This window comes from Acomys minous (assembly GCF_964271855.1).
Source record: "Acomys minous genome assembly, chromosome: 14".
Classification (NCBI taxonomy): domain Eukaryota; kingdom Metazoa; phylum Chordata; class Mammalia; order Rodentia; family Muridae; genus Acomys; species Acomys minous.
Genome location: NC_140496.1, coordinates 96,074,361 through 96,092,232, shown reverse-complemented (window position 1 = coordinate 96,092,232; position 17,872 = coordinate 96,074,361). Strand labels below are relative to the sequence as shown.

At 38.8% G+C, this 17,872-nt stretch overlaps 1 protein-coding gene across 2 annotated transcripts in view; it reads right to left on the bottom strand.

Moving 5' to 3' along the window:
- The window catches only part of UNC5C (unc-5 netrin receptor C), a 344,814-nt gene that overhangs the window by 35,311 nt on the left and 291,631 nt on the right, over window positions 1–17,872 (bottom strand). Inside the window, exons 8-11 of one of the 2 annotated variants that reach the window (XM_084756065.1) lie at window positions 14,207–14,263; window positions 12,061–12,252; window positions 11,086–11,430; window positions 8,876–8,963 (exon numbers count right to left, since the gene is read on the bottom strand). In XM_084756065.1, coding sequence (XP_084612191.1) covers window positions 8,876–8,963; window positions 11,086–11,430; window positions 12,061–12,252; window positions 14,207–14,263 — 682 coding nt within the window. The remainder of the gene's footprint in view (window positions 1–8,875; window positions 8,964–11,085; window positions 11,431–12,060; window positions 12,253–14,206; window positions 14,264–17,872) is intronic. The other variant, XM_084756066.1, reaches the window with a different exon arrangement.

The following is a 17,872-nucleotide window of genomic DNA, read 5'->3' as shown; positions in this document are numbered from 1 at the left end:
GAAATTTTTTTCCATATATCTTTGACCTGATAACTAGCTGGCTTTATATCATGTACTTGGAAATTATTTTGATATCTCTTCCATTACAGAACATTCTCAATTTTTCCAATGTCATTTGGGAGGCCAGGATTCTATCTCTTTGCTTATGTTTCTTTCTTCATGTTCATAAGGAATTTGTCAGTGATTTGGTGTCTCATTAAATTGAGAATCCCGAAATCAACCTAAAACTTAAGTGTACTGCGCATGAGAACTGCTATTTTTTTTTAAACTTTGATTATGTAGATATAGTTACACATTACAAAATCATTGCAGTGGATTATTTTCAATCAACTAATAACTTAAAATTTTTATGTACCAGGCTCCAGTTAAGAAGGAAGGATGGCAATATGATTATTAAAAGTCTCCTTTATAAGGTCTAATATCCAAAATATATAAAGAACTTAAGAAATTAAACACCACCAAACCAAATAACCCAATAGAGAAATGGGGCGCAGAGCTAAACAGAGAATTCTCAACAGAGGAATATCAAATGGCTGAGAAACACTTAAAGAAATGCTCGACCTCCTTAGTCATCAGAGAAATGCAAATCAAAACGACACTGAGATTCCATCTTACACCCATCAGAATGGCTAAGATCAATAACTCAACTGACACCTCATGCTGGCGAGGGTGTGGAGAAAGAGGAACACTCCTGCATTGCTGGTGGGAATGCAAACTAGTACAACCACTTTGGAAAGCTATCTGGTGCTTTCTCAGAAAAATGGGAATAGGGCTTCCTCAAGACCCAGCTATTCCACTCCTTGGAATATACCCAGAGGATGTACTACCACACAACAGGGACATATGCTCAACCATGTTCATAGCTGCCTTATTCATAATAGCCAGAACTTGGAAACAACCTACGTGTCCCTCAACAGAAGAATGGATAAAGAAACTGTGGTACATTTACACTATGGAATACTACTCAGCTATTAAAAACAAGGAATTTCCAAAATTTGTGGACAAATGGATTGAACTAGAAATTGTCATAATGAGTGAGTTCACACAGAAGCAAAAAGAGCTAAATGGTATATACTCACTTATATCGAGACACTAGCCCAAGGTGTACGTCCCCATGAAAAACTGTACCTACCAGAATAATGGGTAAGAGGGGAGGACATCCTATTGAAACTTTAGGTGTGAGAAGCCTGGGAGAATGAGGAAATGGAAGGATCCAGTGGGTCCTGGAAAACTACAGGAGAGTCTGGGCCCTGGGGTCCTCCGCAAACTGTGGCAACAGCCAAGGAAAAAATAGGCAGTAAAAACCTTGAACCCCTACCCGGACTAGCCGATGGACATTCTCCACTGTTGAGTGGAGAAGAAGATCTAACTCTCACACAAACTCTGGTGCCCCATATTTGATCATGTCCCTTGGATGGAGATGCCTGGTGGCACTCAGAGGAAAGATAATAGGTCACCAAGGAGAGACTTGATACCGTATGAGCATATTCAGGGGGAGGAGATCCCCCTCAGACACAGACATAGGGGAGGGGAGTAGGGGGGGGAAGTGGGAGGAAGGGAGGGATGGGAGGATACATGGGATGGGCTAACAACTGAGATGTAATATGTATAAATTAATAAAAATGTATTAAAAAAATCATTAAAAAAAAAAGTCTCCTTTATAGAAGTAGACAATGAAAGCCATTGGAAGCTAAATAATTTTTAAAAGCTAAGTCCTCAAATACCAGTAACATAAGTGTTCTTAGGCTACGTCAAGTCTATACAGTCTTATACTTGTTAGTTAAAATTTGAACCTAGACATATTTATATTTTAAACTTCGTTTTAGTAAATTGAGCATACAATTATTAATGCTGTGCCATTCTTCCAAATATTGTTTATCCCCCACAGCGACCTGACCTTCACGAATTGGATATGTCTGCCATTTTTGTGTTCATTATAATCACTGCCAACATTGTAACACAAGAGTAAGGCAAGAATATAACCTTTTCAAGGTTACCACTTGAAGTCTTCTCTCTCATCGAACATCAATACCTCCAAGTTATTTAGCTCAACCAAATATAAACCCATTAAAATGCACATCTCAGTGACATCCTTCTGTCTTATTCATGTGGACATTTAAAAGGACATCTCAAATTCTTCCATAATTGCACTGGCTACCTGAAATTGATTTGTCTCTTAGTGTTACCTATAGTTTATGTATTATTTATCACATCAGCTAGACGTTGGTAAATATCAATGCCCTACCCTCATCAAATGCCGCATAAATGAACAAAGACGAATGAATGATGGCAGCTATTATTATTTTTTAACTGTTAGGAGATAATTCCTTATAGATTTATTATGATGCTTGTCTGCAGTTTCCTTGGAAAATAAAGATGTCTGCATCTGCAGGGAACAATATATAGGGCTACCTCTCATTTATAAAGACTCAGCTTCCCAATCCTCTCTGAAATACTCCTGAAATATATCGATGATGATCTAGAACACCCCATTGTTGTGACTGATGAAGTTTCTGACCTAAAATTGTGTGCCTTCTATCAGTATTGACACAACAGGACAGCTAACACGGCAGCTTGCAAGTGAGGCCAGACATTAAAGCCTTCCTAGTTGCTAGTCCTCATCCCCAAAGCTTACAGTGTGGCCATTATTGGCGTTAAGAATCCTGTTCCTCACTGCATTTCCCCTTCCCAGATCTCACCAGCTTCTGTCTCTTCATTCCATCTTCCCACATGGAGGCCTCAAATAGGCTTTGATTACTTCCAGTTCTTTAATATCCTGCATAACATGTCTCCTTTATTAAGCCCACAATTTCCTAAGCACCTGGGGGATATACTTATTTTTTGAATCATAAGGTTTCTGTCAATAGCTTGAAACTTCAATACTATACTTTCTACCATTTTGGTTTTCATATTCTCCTAACATATTTTGTATTTTTTCCTTTGTCTATGCCCCCCTCCCATATAACATAAGTGACGCTTTGCTTTATTTTGTCATGATTAATACTACATTGTCTGCCTTTGGCAGTTACTTTATTGTTGCTAAATATCACTTTTCCTACCAGGAAAAAAAAATAAACCTGCAATGGTTGTGGTTTCCTGAGGCCTACTCTTACCTCTGAGTTACAAGTGTACCTTGAGAGGTGAACACTCAACTTTTCAAGGAGGGATTTCAAGTGGATCCATTTCAAGTGGCCCTAGCAGAGAGCTGGGTTCTATTCCCCAGGCTGATGGCAGCAGCCTGTGCTTGAAGAAGGGAAGGAACGGTTTCCTCTCAATCCCCCTGCTGGGTTGGAAAATTGTCAGCTGGACACTGTCTGAGCACACCCCTGGCATGCAGCATTAAAGGACACTGTTCTTGGAGGAGGGAAACCAAATGAAGGGTGGGGAGAGGAGGGGCAAATGAATGGCAAATGAGTGTCAAAAGAATTTATTAACACAGTGAGGTGCAAACATGTAATGAATAGGGAAGTGATGAAGATGTGAAATCCATAATGGGGTGAAAAACAAAGAAGTAACACTCTCATATACTTCTAAGATGAAGGAAGCAGTTTCCATCATGTGTGACAGGAGAAACTTAGGTAAATAATAACTTTATTAAAGAAAATGTTAGAAGTGTCTTAAGTTCACACAGCCATTCCAACGATCAGAATTTTTTAAAGTATTTCAAAAACAAACAAATAAATACTTAGCAAGGAAACAGGTGCCAGTGCTCCTCACAAAGTTCATGAGGAGAAGAAGAAGCTGGTTTTTTGTCGGAGAGGTTTGCTTTCAGCTGTTGCTGGTTATTGCCAGTGAGAAGAGCATTGTCAGTGCTCATGTAAGCAGCAGCAATTAGGTGCCAAGAACACTTATAAGTAAGGTGATCATGTGACTACTTTTTAGAAGAGGAAACCAGAAACACTAACACTTCTAAGGATACAGGACTAAAGATTAGCACCACAATCTCACACACAAATCATGTTGCTTCTTTCATACTGGTGTATCTAGGTTTGCTGCTCATGAGCTTAGGGACTTTCTGAAAAGAATCTGCCTCCATCTGCCTTGTGTGGACATAAAATGCTTCTTTGAATGCACGTCTTTCTGTCAGGTCCCTCAGGGTAACAATCCCACCCCAGGCTCAGATGTCTTTTAAAGTACATGCCTTTTCACATAATGGGCAATTTGAAATATTTGCTCTTTGGGGCTTCTGACAGGAAATATTCAACTGACTTCCTATCAAAGGCTCAATTGAAAAGAAAAAAATATATATGGAAGCCACTCTGAAGGGCATGTTGTCATTATCCCAGACACACAGCATTTTCCCCCAGATTCAGTCAGGACAGCTAAGCACTGTGTTCTAGGCCAGATCCTTGTGGAATTATTTTACCGAGTGTTTACTTTGGCTCCCCACAATCTGCTTCCCTTGGGATCATTAATATAAACAGTCTTTAAACTCCTTGCCATTTTATCCTAGGATCTCAGTTGCTCAAAATATGTTCTTTATGAGGAAGCAGAGAGGAAAAGAAATTTACTCCTTCCAGCTCCATTGTTGATGTGGATCTTAAAGCTTAGTGAAGCTCATCTTTCCTTTTTCCCTTTTCATTCCTTCTTTTTTCAGTCTCTCTATAGCCAGTGCTCGCCTTGAACTCCTGACTTTGCTATCTCAGTGTTGTGAGTGCTAGCGTTTCAGACATGCACCATGCATCTGGCTACCTTCCCCCAACCCCAGAGGAAGCTATGAAGCACACAATTCATTATCTATTTCCAGGAAATGCACTTCATTATGATTTTGTTTTATATTCCTACTGCCCACCTGACTCTATCTATACATCACTATGCACTTTGTGGTTTATATAGATATATATGGTCATTTCATTGCCCCATCACTAACTCACACTTTACACTAGTTCTATGGGGGATTTCACCAATGTCCTACAGTTAAATAACCCAGAAGTTTTAAAAAATGGTTCTTCCTCACTCTTTTCATTTCAATGTATTATTACCACTGTCAACCACCTCTTTATTTTTTATTTTTAAGATTCTTTTATACCATGGCTTATTTATCCTTATACATTTTCATCCTTTAGTTCAAAGATTGACAATGAAGAGCCATTATATAATACCTCTATGTCAGATATAAACCATGTGCTCACCTTATCCTTTCTTATTTAGTTTAATTAAAAATAAACCAGAATAGGAATATTTCTGATTCCCACCACCACCAACCCTGCATCTTTGTGTCTTAAACATAGCTTATGTACTCCTCTACAACACTTCTTGCTGGTTAAAAAATGCTTTTTTTTTCTGTAGTAATTTTTACTTTATACTCCCCCATCTTCAGTCTGGTGCACTCCTCTCTCACCTCTTTGAAGCCCAACCCAACCCAGAACCTTCAGGAAGATGTACTGTTCCCTCTTCCAGCCTGTAGTATCACCAGTCATGATAGCACTCTTTATTAAAGAAGTGTTAGTCCTGTGTCATTAAGTTATTCATGATGATCCAGTGGCAGCACACAGTTTACAGAGAGTCCTGTTCATTTTCACATCTGGGATTTCTGAACTGGTTGGTCCTTTTTGGTGGGCCAAGAGAAGTAACTACAAGGCCAGTATGGGATACAGAAAAAGGGGAAAACTTGACTTTCAGATCTCAAACCATCTTGTCCACAAGAAACTGATTAAGGATGATGTTTCAGTCTCAGTGAGATAAAAAATAAATCATTCTAGAAACAAGACAAAAAGGGCCACATTCCTACACAAGCCATAGAAATTGTATTCATGAGAAAGGTGGGGGGAAACTGAGGCTTTGTGGTTTTTCCAGAGTTCTGGAAAGTAGAAAAGGAAGAAATCTTTGCAAACTCAGCCATGTAACTCTTCCCCGTCTTTCGTCAGACATGCTTTGTCCCTTCTCTGGCTCACTTAGGCCAGGCATCTGTCAGTCTGTGCTCTGCAAAGAGCACATTCAGTAATGATAAGGCCCCATTTGTCACAATCACTATGCCACATGTAATTAAGTTCACGCCTCCCTTCAGACGACTCACATCAGCAGATGACCAGCTGGGTACCATCCAGCTGGACACACACCCAGTTCGGGATGCAATGAAAGGAATCAGAGAGAAAGAGAAAAACAAATGGAGAAAAATAACTTTTCCACTTTTGCTGCAAATGTCTTCAAGTGTCTCTCATCTCCTGATCTCCTCACCCTGACTTAAGACAATTTTCATCTGTATTACATGAAGATTGTAAAGGTCTTCATCAAGCATTGGCAAGTGTAGCCAAATATATGATAGGGAGAAGTTGGAGATTGGGGCCTCTGGAGTGGTGCACACAGGAAATGTCACCTTGGAAAGCAAAAGAGCTGTGGGTTCAGGTGAACTTCAGTTGTCTTTAGGCCTCCTCAGTCACTGAGGAAGCCCTGTTGTTGAGATTTGATTCCTGGAGATTATATTCCATCACCATCAAAGTGGGGTTCGTCATAATGTACAGAGCTTTACTAAGACAGAAACACACATAAGAGTCTGCAGAATGAATGTCAGCTTAATGATACCCACTTTGAAGTATCCCTCCACCACCACCACGGTGCTTTTACAGGGAAAACACAATTGTGTCACAATAGAAAATTAGTGGTGTGAGGTCCTCTCATTTATCTGAGGGGTCATCTTGTGTTCTGTCTTCAACTCACAAGACTCTGGTATGTATTTTCTTTGCAGGTGTATGTATTCATGTGTGGAGGCTAAAAGTGGATCTTCAGGTATCTTCCTCAACTGCTGCTTGCCTTATTTTTCTGAGACAGAACGTCTCACTGAAACTGGGGCTAGTCAATCTGTCTAAAGTGGTTTGCTGGCAAGCCCTTCAGATCCTTGTGTCTCTACCTTCCTGGTGCTGGGGTTATAGGTGTGTGTGTCTCTGTGCCCATATGTGGGTGATGGGTATCAAAGTCAGGACTTCTGGGTTCTGTGTCAAACAGTTTACATGCTTAGCCATCCCTCGTGACTATTTTTTGTTTTTTTTTTTTCTTTTGAGAACTTGAGCTTTCTCCACAGACACAACTTTCTTGATACAAACCAAATTCAATAGAATACCGTCCCCAGAACCATATCTTTCATTTAAAGCCAAAGTCGTTTGTAACCTTGAGGCTGGGCTGTTTGACCTTATCAATATTCTATTTTTTCCCCTCCATCCAAAATGTACATTACGACTTTGATTAGGATATCCTGAAAGGATGGAAAGGAAAACTAGGGGAGAGTGGGAGAGGATACACCATGCTGTGGCAATGGCCCCAAATGGCCTAGGCATTAGCTGGAGATAACAGTAATTGGATGAATAAAGGAAGTCACGAACACTGCATGTCATTGTGGCAAAAATGTACATGTACTTCTCGTTTGTGTTGAAGGCACTGCCCAGAACATCAAAAGCAGCTATTGAACACTCACATTGGCTTAGGACAAGAGTAAAGAAAATGAACGACATCTTGGAGTTTTAAATTACTTTTCTTGCTCCCAAAAAAGGGAACCCTAAGAGTCTGTGAAGGTTGCTATGCAGTAGTGATGAGAAAATGTTTGATATAAGTAAATACAAATTTTTTAATGATTTTTCTGGGGCTCGAATTTAAGGCATGAACAATGCTCAAAGATTCATTGCCTTTTTAAAAACTTCTTAGTCTGGCCACTGTTTGTGTAGTTGGAAGGATACTACCAGAGGGGAAAAATGTTCTGGGTCATACTGTTATAAATACCAGTGTCTCCACATGGGTGCACAACAAAAGAGGTTTTCAGCTGCCAAAGTACCAAACTAAAAAGAGCTGCTTTCCTGAGGATGAGGATGAGAGTAGGGAGCGACACAAACCAGGGTGGCCACCTTGTCTGCATTTGTCACTACTCTGCTCAGAGCCAGACCAAGGAAGCTTCCCCCTGAGGCTAGCAATGGTCTTATACAACAAGCACCTCCATTTTCAGAACATCTTTTGCCTTAAGATCTCAATGTGGTTTTGAAAGCATTAATCATCCAGGTTTGTAATGCACTGCTTGCAGGAGTGTGCGCGCGCGCGTACACACACACACACACACACACACACACACACACACACACACACACACATGCCACAGATCATGTGGGGACGAATTGAGAAAGACCATTTCTGCTATGTCAGAAGCTAAACTGAAAATGAATTTAGGACATCTAACCTGTTATTTATTTATTTATTTATTTATTTTTTATTTATTTTTTATTCATTTTTAAAATAGCTTCATATTGATGATACGACACATTCAAAATAGAACTTTGGATTCAGTCTAGTTTTAATCAACACTAGGCTCATTTTGAAACATCAATGATAAAAGCTAAGCATAAGAGGAAGGTGACGACTCTTATGGTGGAGGAGAATTATAAAGGGAAGAATCTACACAAGGGGTATGCTAGGTTGAGGTGGGAGGAGCCTGTCAGGACTATGATAGGCTGAGAGGGGGGGCGGAGCAAGTCAGGGCTGTGTTAGGTTGAGGTGGGTGGGGCATCAGAGGCTAAGGGGTATCCACTTTTGTGACCTTTATCTCTACAATGGTGAGGTTCTTGGCCCAGGTCACAGGAAGCCAGCCTATCTATGTAAATCCACACATCTCTTTGGACAATCTGTGAATCATGGTTTTGGCCATATTTTTCTTCTAAAGGACCATGTGTGCACTCATAGAAAAGACCTCTAGCATTCCATCCACTTTCAAGATATGCAGTAAGTAAAGCTTCAAAGGGAAAGAGAAGTAAAAATTGACTTCGTTTTGGTACAGGTCTAGAACCGAATGTATGTCACTCAAGACAAAAAACATATTGGGTCTGTGGTTTCTATTTTGAAATTCTCCTCCAAGTTAGACACTGACAAACAAACATGTATCAGAAAAGACCACACTTACCTCATATTTTCTTTCCTGTGTACAGTTACGTACATTTCGTACACTCTTCCTTGGGGAATGGCCCCAGCGGGAATCAGCAAGCTTACTCCTGAGTAGCAAAAGAGAAAATTAGTGTATAAGACCTGTGAACCCAATGGAAACTTCTAGGATGCCTTTGTAGTGAGCAAAGGGGATGAGATTTTGTACCCATGTAGCACTAGTTTTACATTTTCCCTAAGGACATGTAAAGGTCTATAGCTGCCCTCCCTTCTGGAAGGACTTGCTTTCTGCCACAGCTCCCTCTGAACTGCTATGGAATTACTTCAGAGACTGATGTCATTTTGAAAATTCGTGTTTTATTTAAGGAACAGACAGATGGTTCCACTGTTGTTTTTCTTGTAAATTGAGGGGGAACCAAAAACTGCTATTAAAATTTTAAACAGCTGCAATGATGCATTGTTTTTATTTAAGAAAAAGTTCCCCGTGAAATTCAAAGTCGGGGAAATGCTAACCTCAGCCATATCAGAAAACTTGTTTTGTTTAGTTTCCCCCACCCCCCCACCCCCCGAAATATCTGGTGAGTATCAGTGTTACTGCACAGCACAGTCAGAGATGGGAAGTATTTATGACATACAGCTATAGAAAACGGGCAACAACACTTCACTTAGCTGCAGCAGGTGAGAGTGCTTCTTTGTTGCTGCCTGGTGCCTATGAGAAGGATTGTTGGCATGTTCTGTGTGAGAATGGGGCTGGGCAAAGCTGAAACAATCTGAGCTGGTGTCAGGATCACCTGGGGATCCTGGTTCCAAAGGCTTGGTTTATAGAATATATATGTTAATGTCATATGAATTAAGTATTATACTCACATATATGTATATATACTCTCCATATGCACTATATAAATGTGTATATATACTCTATAAACTCTATATGTTAAATGTTATATATAGCATATACAGTTTATAGAGTATATATACATATATATACATATACGTGTGTGTATAACACAAGAGATTGGTGAAGCTATTTTTGTTATTTTATTGAATAATATTTGGTCTTTCCCAAAAGAGTTACGCTGTGCTCTGAAAGTAGTCATTAGCTTTCTTATGACCTATGGCTTCAAGTCCATCAGTATTACTAAAAATGAATACTAACTTTCAACATTGGCAGCCAGTGACCTAGGCTTACTATGGAAGACTGTTGTGTTTTTCATTTTTTAGGCATTGCTAAACTATTTAATAAACTTAAAAATAAGCAAAAACTACAAATGGACACTATATTAAGCTGAGATTGTAGATCAATATATTACTGACTGGAATAAATACCTTACAGATACTCTGATTGAATGATACACTGAATAATTAATAAATGAAGGTTTTATGTTTATTGTTATATTTCTAATCACTTATGAAACAGTTTTCTGAAATCTATCAGGAACACTGGACTGGGGCAACTGATTTCATTTTCTAATTTGTTCTGAAGCACAGGGACTAAAATGAGGGTTCATGGGTCAATTATGCCTTCAAGTTGGTTGGTGCCAGTTCTGCATCACAGCTCAGCAGAAAGGTCTTCCTAGTGGAACAGAATTCAGGGTCGGATGGAGACAAATGAGTTGAGAGCCATTGAATGGAAATTTGAGGTAGACTATATCTACCATTTCAGGTTCAATAAAAACAAACAAATAAGATTTCAGAAATACAAGCTAGGGGGTAACAATCGGAATGTAATGTGAATAAATCATTTTAAAAAGGACTTATAGAGAATGATTCACAGGATAATTTCCTTCAGACATAATTTATGTGTTCATTTTGTCTATGTATGTACACAGCATATGTCTATGTGTTTTTAATAGATATAAAAGGTAGATAAAGATAGGAATATAAATTTTCTCAGTGATAAAATTTATGCACAAATGCATATTTATATCTAGTTCTTCATAAATGTACATTATGTATTACAATATGTAATATGAATACATATGTACATTATATATTATTAAATGTGAATATTGTTATTTGATTAAATGTATACTCACACATAGGAATGTAAATTATTCTGTTGATTCTTTATTCATATATGTAGGAAATAAACTATGTTTGAGGGTAATAAACTATATGCATATGACATACCATTTTTAAATAATAAATTTAATATTTCAATTAAAAAAAGATTTTAGAGACTCCAATACAATTCCAAGCTGCATCTTGGTCCCTTACACTTTTAGGAACTACCTGAGTTAGGAATGATGAGGTGGCCCCCAAGGGAGTTGAAGGTGCCAAATGCTGTGCAGGATGGGTCAGTCTGTCTTGCAAGACTCTGATTCTTCAGGTTCAAGGCTTCATTCTCCAGCAAGGATTGGGTCATCTGGGGCGAGAGCTTGGATGTGAACTCAGAGAGGTCATCCTGGGGAGTGACAGCACCTGAGGTGTTATAGACTTTGATTTTCAAGTTGGGTAGTGGGTCCAGAATTGGAGAATTGGTCATTGGGATCTTGTCTGAGACATCGTGCAGAGCATAGACGGGTCCCCTGTACATGGCTGCAGCTGAGGTGAGGTCTGGGGGGACTGCCAGGAGATCTGAGTCAGAAAGAGAAAGGAATTCTGTTTCTATTCTCCATTCAGACTAAGACAGATTAGCAAGAAACCACTTCACATCTTTAAGCCAAAGCAAACCTGCTCTGCTAATAGTGCAAATGGGCAGATCATAGGCTCTGGAAAACAGGGCCTTGAGGTCTGTATTTTGCCTTGAGGTCTAATACTGATACTTAGGGTATTTGGCTATTTCAGCAGACTAGAAAGAACAATAAGAGCTCCTGAGTGACTATCTGGTAATGGCTTTGCTTGCATACGCTAAATTTAGATTCATCTGTACATCATTGTACTAAAAGCATTATAAGAAAGGGAAAAGGGACCAGAAAAAAAATCAATGAATCAATGTACTTATTCTTTCAAAAAGAAGTTTAAAAAACAGGACATTGGTACCCATCAGAAAGACAAACCAGAAATGATCTGTGCAGCTAATCAACTCTGAGTAATTATATAGAACAATTTTATTCCTATAATGAACAAAGTCAACCAAAGTTTCTGCCTTCACTTATTTCTGCCCTGACTCAACTGGATGTCACAAATGCCCCTGAATCTGAGGCTATGTGGGCACACTGTGCACTCACATGTGTAACTGCCTCACAGGGTGGAGAGCCTACTGACCTTGTCTAGCAGCCTTGATGTTCACAGGCTGAAAGCCTCCATTGAGTGCGGAGGAGTCGATGATGTCAGACTCAAAGTCACGGTGGTTCTTCCGATACACGAACAGGGCCACCACGACGGTGATTGCCAGGCAAACGGTGACAGCTATCACGATCCCGACATAGAGCGCAACGTCATCTGAGTCAGGAGCAGCTGGAGAGAGAGAGAATGAAACATCAGACCAACTGCTTCTAGAAACTTCCCGTAGAACACATATGTATTGTGGTAATTTTTTTCAGACATTTATTGCCATTTTTTATGGGTTAATTTCAAGTCTATTTCAAAAGCTATATAAAATGACTGTGGCTTTTCAGTGGAAAATTATCTCTGATTTCTTTTTCTTTTTCACTCTGCATCAATCCACCCACTAATCTATCTTATAATTGGGCAGCATAACGGACTATTTATTGCCAGGCATTTAAAGAAACTGGAGCCCAAAACATCTCAAACCAGAGGAAATAAAAACTTTATTATTATTCCTTTCAGGTGAGAAAGTTTAGAAGGGTTTTTGAATTCGCTGAGAGTTAAAAACAACAACAACATAAACACTCTCAGAAACATCTGGTATGATTTTAATATGTATGTGGATTGAACCAAGATGTTTTTCTAAGTACCATTCCAAGTCATAAAATTACTTCCTGTACACTCTTCGCCTTCCCCTTAAATCAGTATGAGAATGGATGGGGATTGTGCAAATACAAGAAAACAATGTTAAGGAGCAAAGCATATTGGGTTAGAAAGGTGTGCTTTCAGAAGCCCAGAGTCAGGGCAAAAGCAAAGTGAGTTCCAGGTTTTGATGCAGCTACAGTATTATCTCCCAGAATCCTGAGCTTCCTGTGGGCCCTTGATGGAGCTTCCCACCTAAGATTCTCATCACTGGAATAAGCTATAGGTTCCTGATGTGTTGGTTGAGTTGAAGGTCTTGGTCAATGATCTGAAAGGTCAGGCTATTCCAGGATGCAGGTAAGCATTTGACCAACACAAGGTGCCATCCACAGGGGGCTACTTCTAGGTGATATACATATATATGTATACACATACACACATATATATGTATGTATACACACACACACATATATATACATGCACATACATATACATATATATAATAAAATTCTTATAAATGTTGCTTGTTTTGGTGGCATGAACTGGAGAAAGTGACAGAAACTGATTATTAAAACAATAAATCAAAGGGTTTTTTTTTGTCTGAGTTTGACATTGTTACTTCTTTGTTTTTAGACCTAACAGAAATATTCAACAGAGTCAAACAGAGCTGTAGTCTCCCCACTATAAAATAATGTAGTTAAATTGATGCTTCAGGAGTCTAGAACAGCTTAAAATGTATATATTTGAGGGAGGGGAAGGGGAGAAGATTTTCAAACTTTTAGGTTTTGTGTTCTAAAATTTGAGAAACCTTCCCACATGGTTTACATGTGGAAATAACTCATCATTTTATCTGCCAGGTGTTCCCAGCAATTACCCACATTCTTGCGTCCCAGTCTTTAATTACAATGGCAGTTTATATGAATCTGGGGTTGGAAAATGCCCCCCTTTACAAATATCACCATTCCCACTATTTCAACTTTTGCATCGATCAAGTCCATATTGACAGCATCTCCCCAAACATCTCAATACTCCTCATTATATGAACACTGCCTCTGAAATGCTGGCTCTAATTTGCTTTGGGGTTTTATTAGAGACCCTATAGAAGAATTTGTAACTCTGATCAGAATAATATATCTAATCCTTAATGTTTTACTCTACTTATTCATGGTTTATAGCACAAAAGATCTACATTTTCTCAACCCTTTCTTTTTAGTGTTTGAACCCTGCCCGTGACGTATACCAGCCAGTTATATGATGCCTTTTCTCAGTGACAGGGACTACTGCTTTCAATGGTAGACTGATAGCTTTTAAAGCTGGCAGCCACTTGAAATGACCCCTTTTTCTTTTCAGTGTTGAAAATCTAATTTGTTTTTTCATGTTAGAATACATTAGGCTCCTATTTCCTGTGTGCACATCTGTGAGCCAAGGAAAGGCAAACTTGAGCAGGGGCAACGATGCTAAAGGGTTATTTCCCAACATAAAACCCAAACATCAAACTTACAAGAAAATCCATATTCATTCTGGGTTCTGGGTTCAGTTGAAATAGGGTAAATGAATCCTTGAAAAGAAAAGAAAACAATGAAACAAAAATGGGAACAAAATCAAATTAATGAAGGAAAACAAAATAGGAAGCATGGAAAAAGTGGTTTAATTAAAGGAAAAAGGAAAAGAAACCCATAGTCCTTTAAAATTCTGGTTCAGTATAGGATTATGAATTTGTGCTCCCTGTTTGCTCTGGAGTCTTACTAAGAATTAATAAGTAGGCAGATTGAATTTCAGAGCAAAAACTGGTCTCGAGTCACTAACTTTGGAGTGCTTAAAGTCTTTCTTTTATTGAGCATAAACTCTAATGGATCTAATTTATTTCAGACATCGAGGGTCATTAGCATAAGGAAAATCTTTTTTTCCTCATCCCTGCCATATGCTTTAATTCCCAGGACATGCTCAGAAGGCTCTGAACAGTTTCCCTTTCCTTTTTTATTTAATTATAACAGCTTGCTTTTGGCCTCATGGAACTAAAGCATGCCTTTCGTCACTGGTCAAAGGTTAAGTACCCATTTAACCAGCTGAGCAGTGCTCTCCTCCATCTCAGACTCACTTTTTGGATTTTTGGTTATTTCTTGTCCCTTTCATTTAATAGGAATCTAACAGAGACTGCCTGAGGACTGTACAGATTGTCAATACAATGACAATTGGGTGTTGGTGTTGGTGTGGTTTTTATTTGAAATCATTTGAAAATCAATAGGGCTAAGGATTATAAGGTTATTTATTTTAGGTCTTTTGAGAAATGTTATTCATTGGCCAGATAGTAACTAATAACCTCTTTCTGCTGAAAGTGCAGAAATAGCATGGTAAGGTTTCTTTTTCTTTTGAGTGTATTCCGAGTAGGAAATATTAACATAATACTAAAAATGCCAATGCAAAGTGGAGGGCGATGGGTGCAAAACAGGTAAATAAATGAGAACAGAAAGTTTTTGAAATGATAAAGCCATGGGAAGAAATATAAGTCTAACTTATAACCAGTACCCAGTGTTCCCTAAGATTTAATATTCTTCAGCATATGAATTAATCAAATAATGTAGCACGGTTTATATTAATCAAATGAAGATGAACATAGACATGTGAATTAAACATTCCTAATAATACTCAAGGGCAAAAAACTAGAGAGAAACCCTAAGAATCACAATTAATTAGTTCACACTGAAGGTCTGGAAGGCTTCAGTGGTAAGGATGACTCTAAATCATGCCGCAGGTAGCTCTTCTGCAGCCAGCGGAGCGCTTACTGCTCACCAACTATTTACCTATTTGGGAGTTAATTCCAGAGAAACACACAATGCTACTTTAATGAAAGCGAGGCTTGCCAGAGCACAGATAGGTTTGCTCTGAATTAATATTTAATGCTTTATTTCAGAGCAATGATTGCAACCTCCTACTCCGTTTTATAAATATTATATTCCTTATCCCAGTTGTCGGACTCCATGTATTAGTTTGGTTTTCATTTTTAAACATCTCTGTCTGGTAATAGCCTTTTTCCATTTGCAGTCTGTGAACTCAATAAAAGGACAATTGGGACAAATAAAGGCTGTAGAAACCCAAGGACTTAGGGCAAACCAAGTTTACTGCTATGGGAGGAGAGCCGAGGGTGAAGCTGTTCTCTGGGAAGTAAGGATGCTACCCAGAGGAATGTTGAGACACTTACTTTTTTTTTTTTCCATGTGACATGGCAAGGATATGAGTGTAAAATAGAAACTTGGAAATGGTCTGCTAGTGATCTGGAAAATGTTGGTAAGCACTTAAAGGGGCCTGCTTGGGCAAGCAGGAACTTCAAATCTCATGAAAGAAAAGACCAAGTAGAGAGACAAATGACATGCTCTGAGGTGCATCCTCCATAAAGCAGTTCCTGGCTTTGCCTGATGGCTTCTATTCCCACTTCTCAGTAAAATTCCTGTTCTTGGAAGGCAAAACAAAGCCTAATAGAAAATTATAGTTTTTATTTTATTTTTTAATGTCCCATATTTACTTATATCTAAATTATTCAGTAAGTATATTTATGTTGTATGGTATGATTCTGCACTGTACCTTTAACTCCAGGCAAAGAGTTCGTTCACTCATTCATTCATTCATTCATTCATTCATTCATTCATACATTCATTCAAACACTCATCCAGAAGGCACATTTGAATTCTACTACAGTCTGAGTTCTAATCTACATATGATAGAGAGGCTTTCCTGCTGCCATGGAGTTTTCATTCTGCCATACACTTAACAGGAAATAAGTAAGTAAATGACATGACACACAAGATCATTTTAAATATGGAAAGTGTCATTAAACATCAAGCACACAGGCTCAGGTAGCTCAGCTGTGGAAGGCTTGCTTATGCAAAGCCTCGGGTTGATCCCCAGCACTGACTATGGGCGGCACCAGGAGTGGTGATGTACACTTTCCATCTCTACTTGGAAGGTAGAGGCGGGAAGATCAGAAGTTCAAAGTTATCATCAGCTATGTAGAAAATTCAAGGATAGCCTGGGGTCCATGAGATGCGTTTCAAAACGCTGTTGTCTTCATCACTGCCATTGTCACTGTCATCATCATAATCATCATCATACTATATAATGTAGCAAGAGAATGTGGTCTCATTAGAGATATAAGCAGCAGCAGATCAGGTAGGCCTCCTGGTCTATAAAGAAGTTATAATTTTGTTACAAACAAAATGAAAACTATGTGTTTGAAACATGAAAAAGGTCACTTTGGATTCTCTACAGTGAAGGAATTGCAAAAGGAACAGAGCCATAACATTTCTGTGAACACACAGCTGGGAGTTCACTTTTAATATTCCTATATGTTTTGTGATGGACTTGCATTTGAAGTTGCTTTTTAGTAAATCAGAAAGTACAAAACTGAATGCCTCATTCACTATTAATTATTTCTCATAGTCAATTAGGACCAATCTAGGGAAACTGTTAGTTTCCCACATGGGAAAACCTAAAAGAGGCCAATGTTAAGAGTACTCAATGCCCCAATTTACTATGTTATGGATGCATTGATAAGAGATTTGTTTTGAAGGCGATGCTGTGAAACCACTTCCACCCCTTTCTAAACACTTCTGCAACTACATGAGGAAAAAATGCTACTTAGCAGGCTTGTCAGAGAAGGGGCGATGCCTCCATTCTGTAAATGAGGGAGCATTTTTCCAGAGCTCGTTTTTATGATTTTTCCATCTGATTTGCCTCTCCTGAACAACAGGGGACATTTTCTTCAGTTAATGAGGTGGCCCTGCTGAGTGCCGTCCTAGCAATAATGAAAAATAACATGTCCCGCACAACACAGTACAAAATGATTGTTTTACAGGCTCACTTTGGAAATAGTTCATATCTCAGGGATTTCACTTAAGTTCTCTGAAACTTGAAGTCAAATGAAGGGAATGAAACCCAGGGATGCTGGCCAACATAGTGACCTTGAGTTCATGGACTTGAATTTGTTAGCCTGGTGAACTCCTGTTCGAATCCCAGCTCTACCATTTCTTAAGCTGGGAGAGGCTGGCCAAATGACCTCTTTCCCCAAGTGTCAGTGTTCTGATCTGTGTAGAGGACCACAGATATTCACTTCCATGGATGTAGAAAGGAGACATCATCATTACAAAATGCTTATAACCAATCAATAAATGAC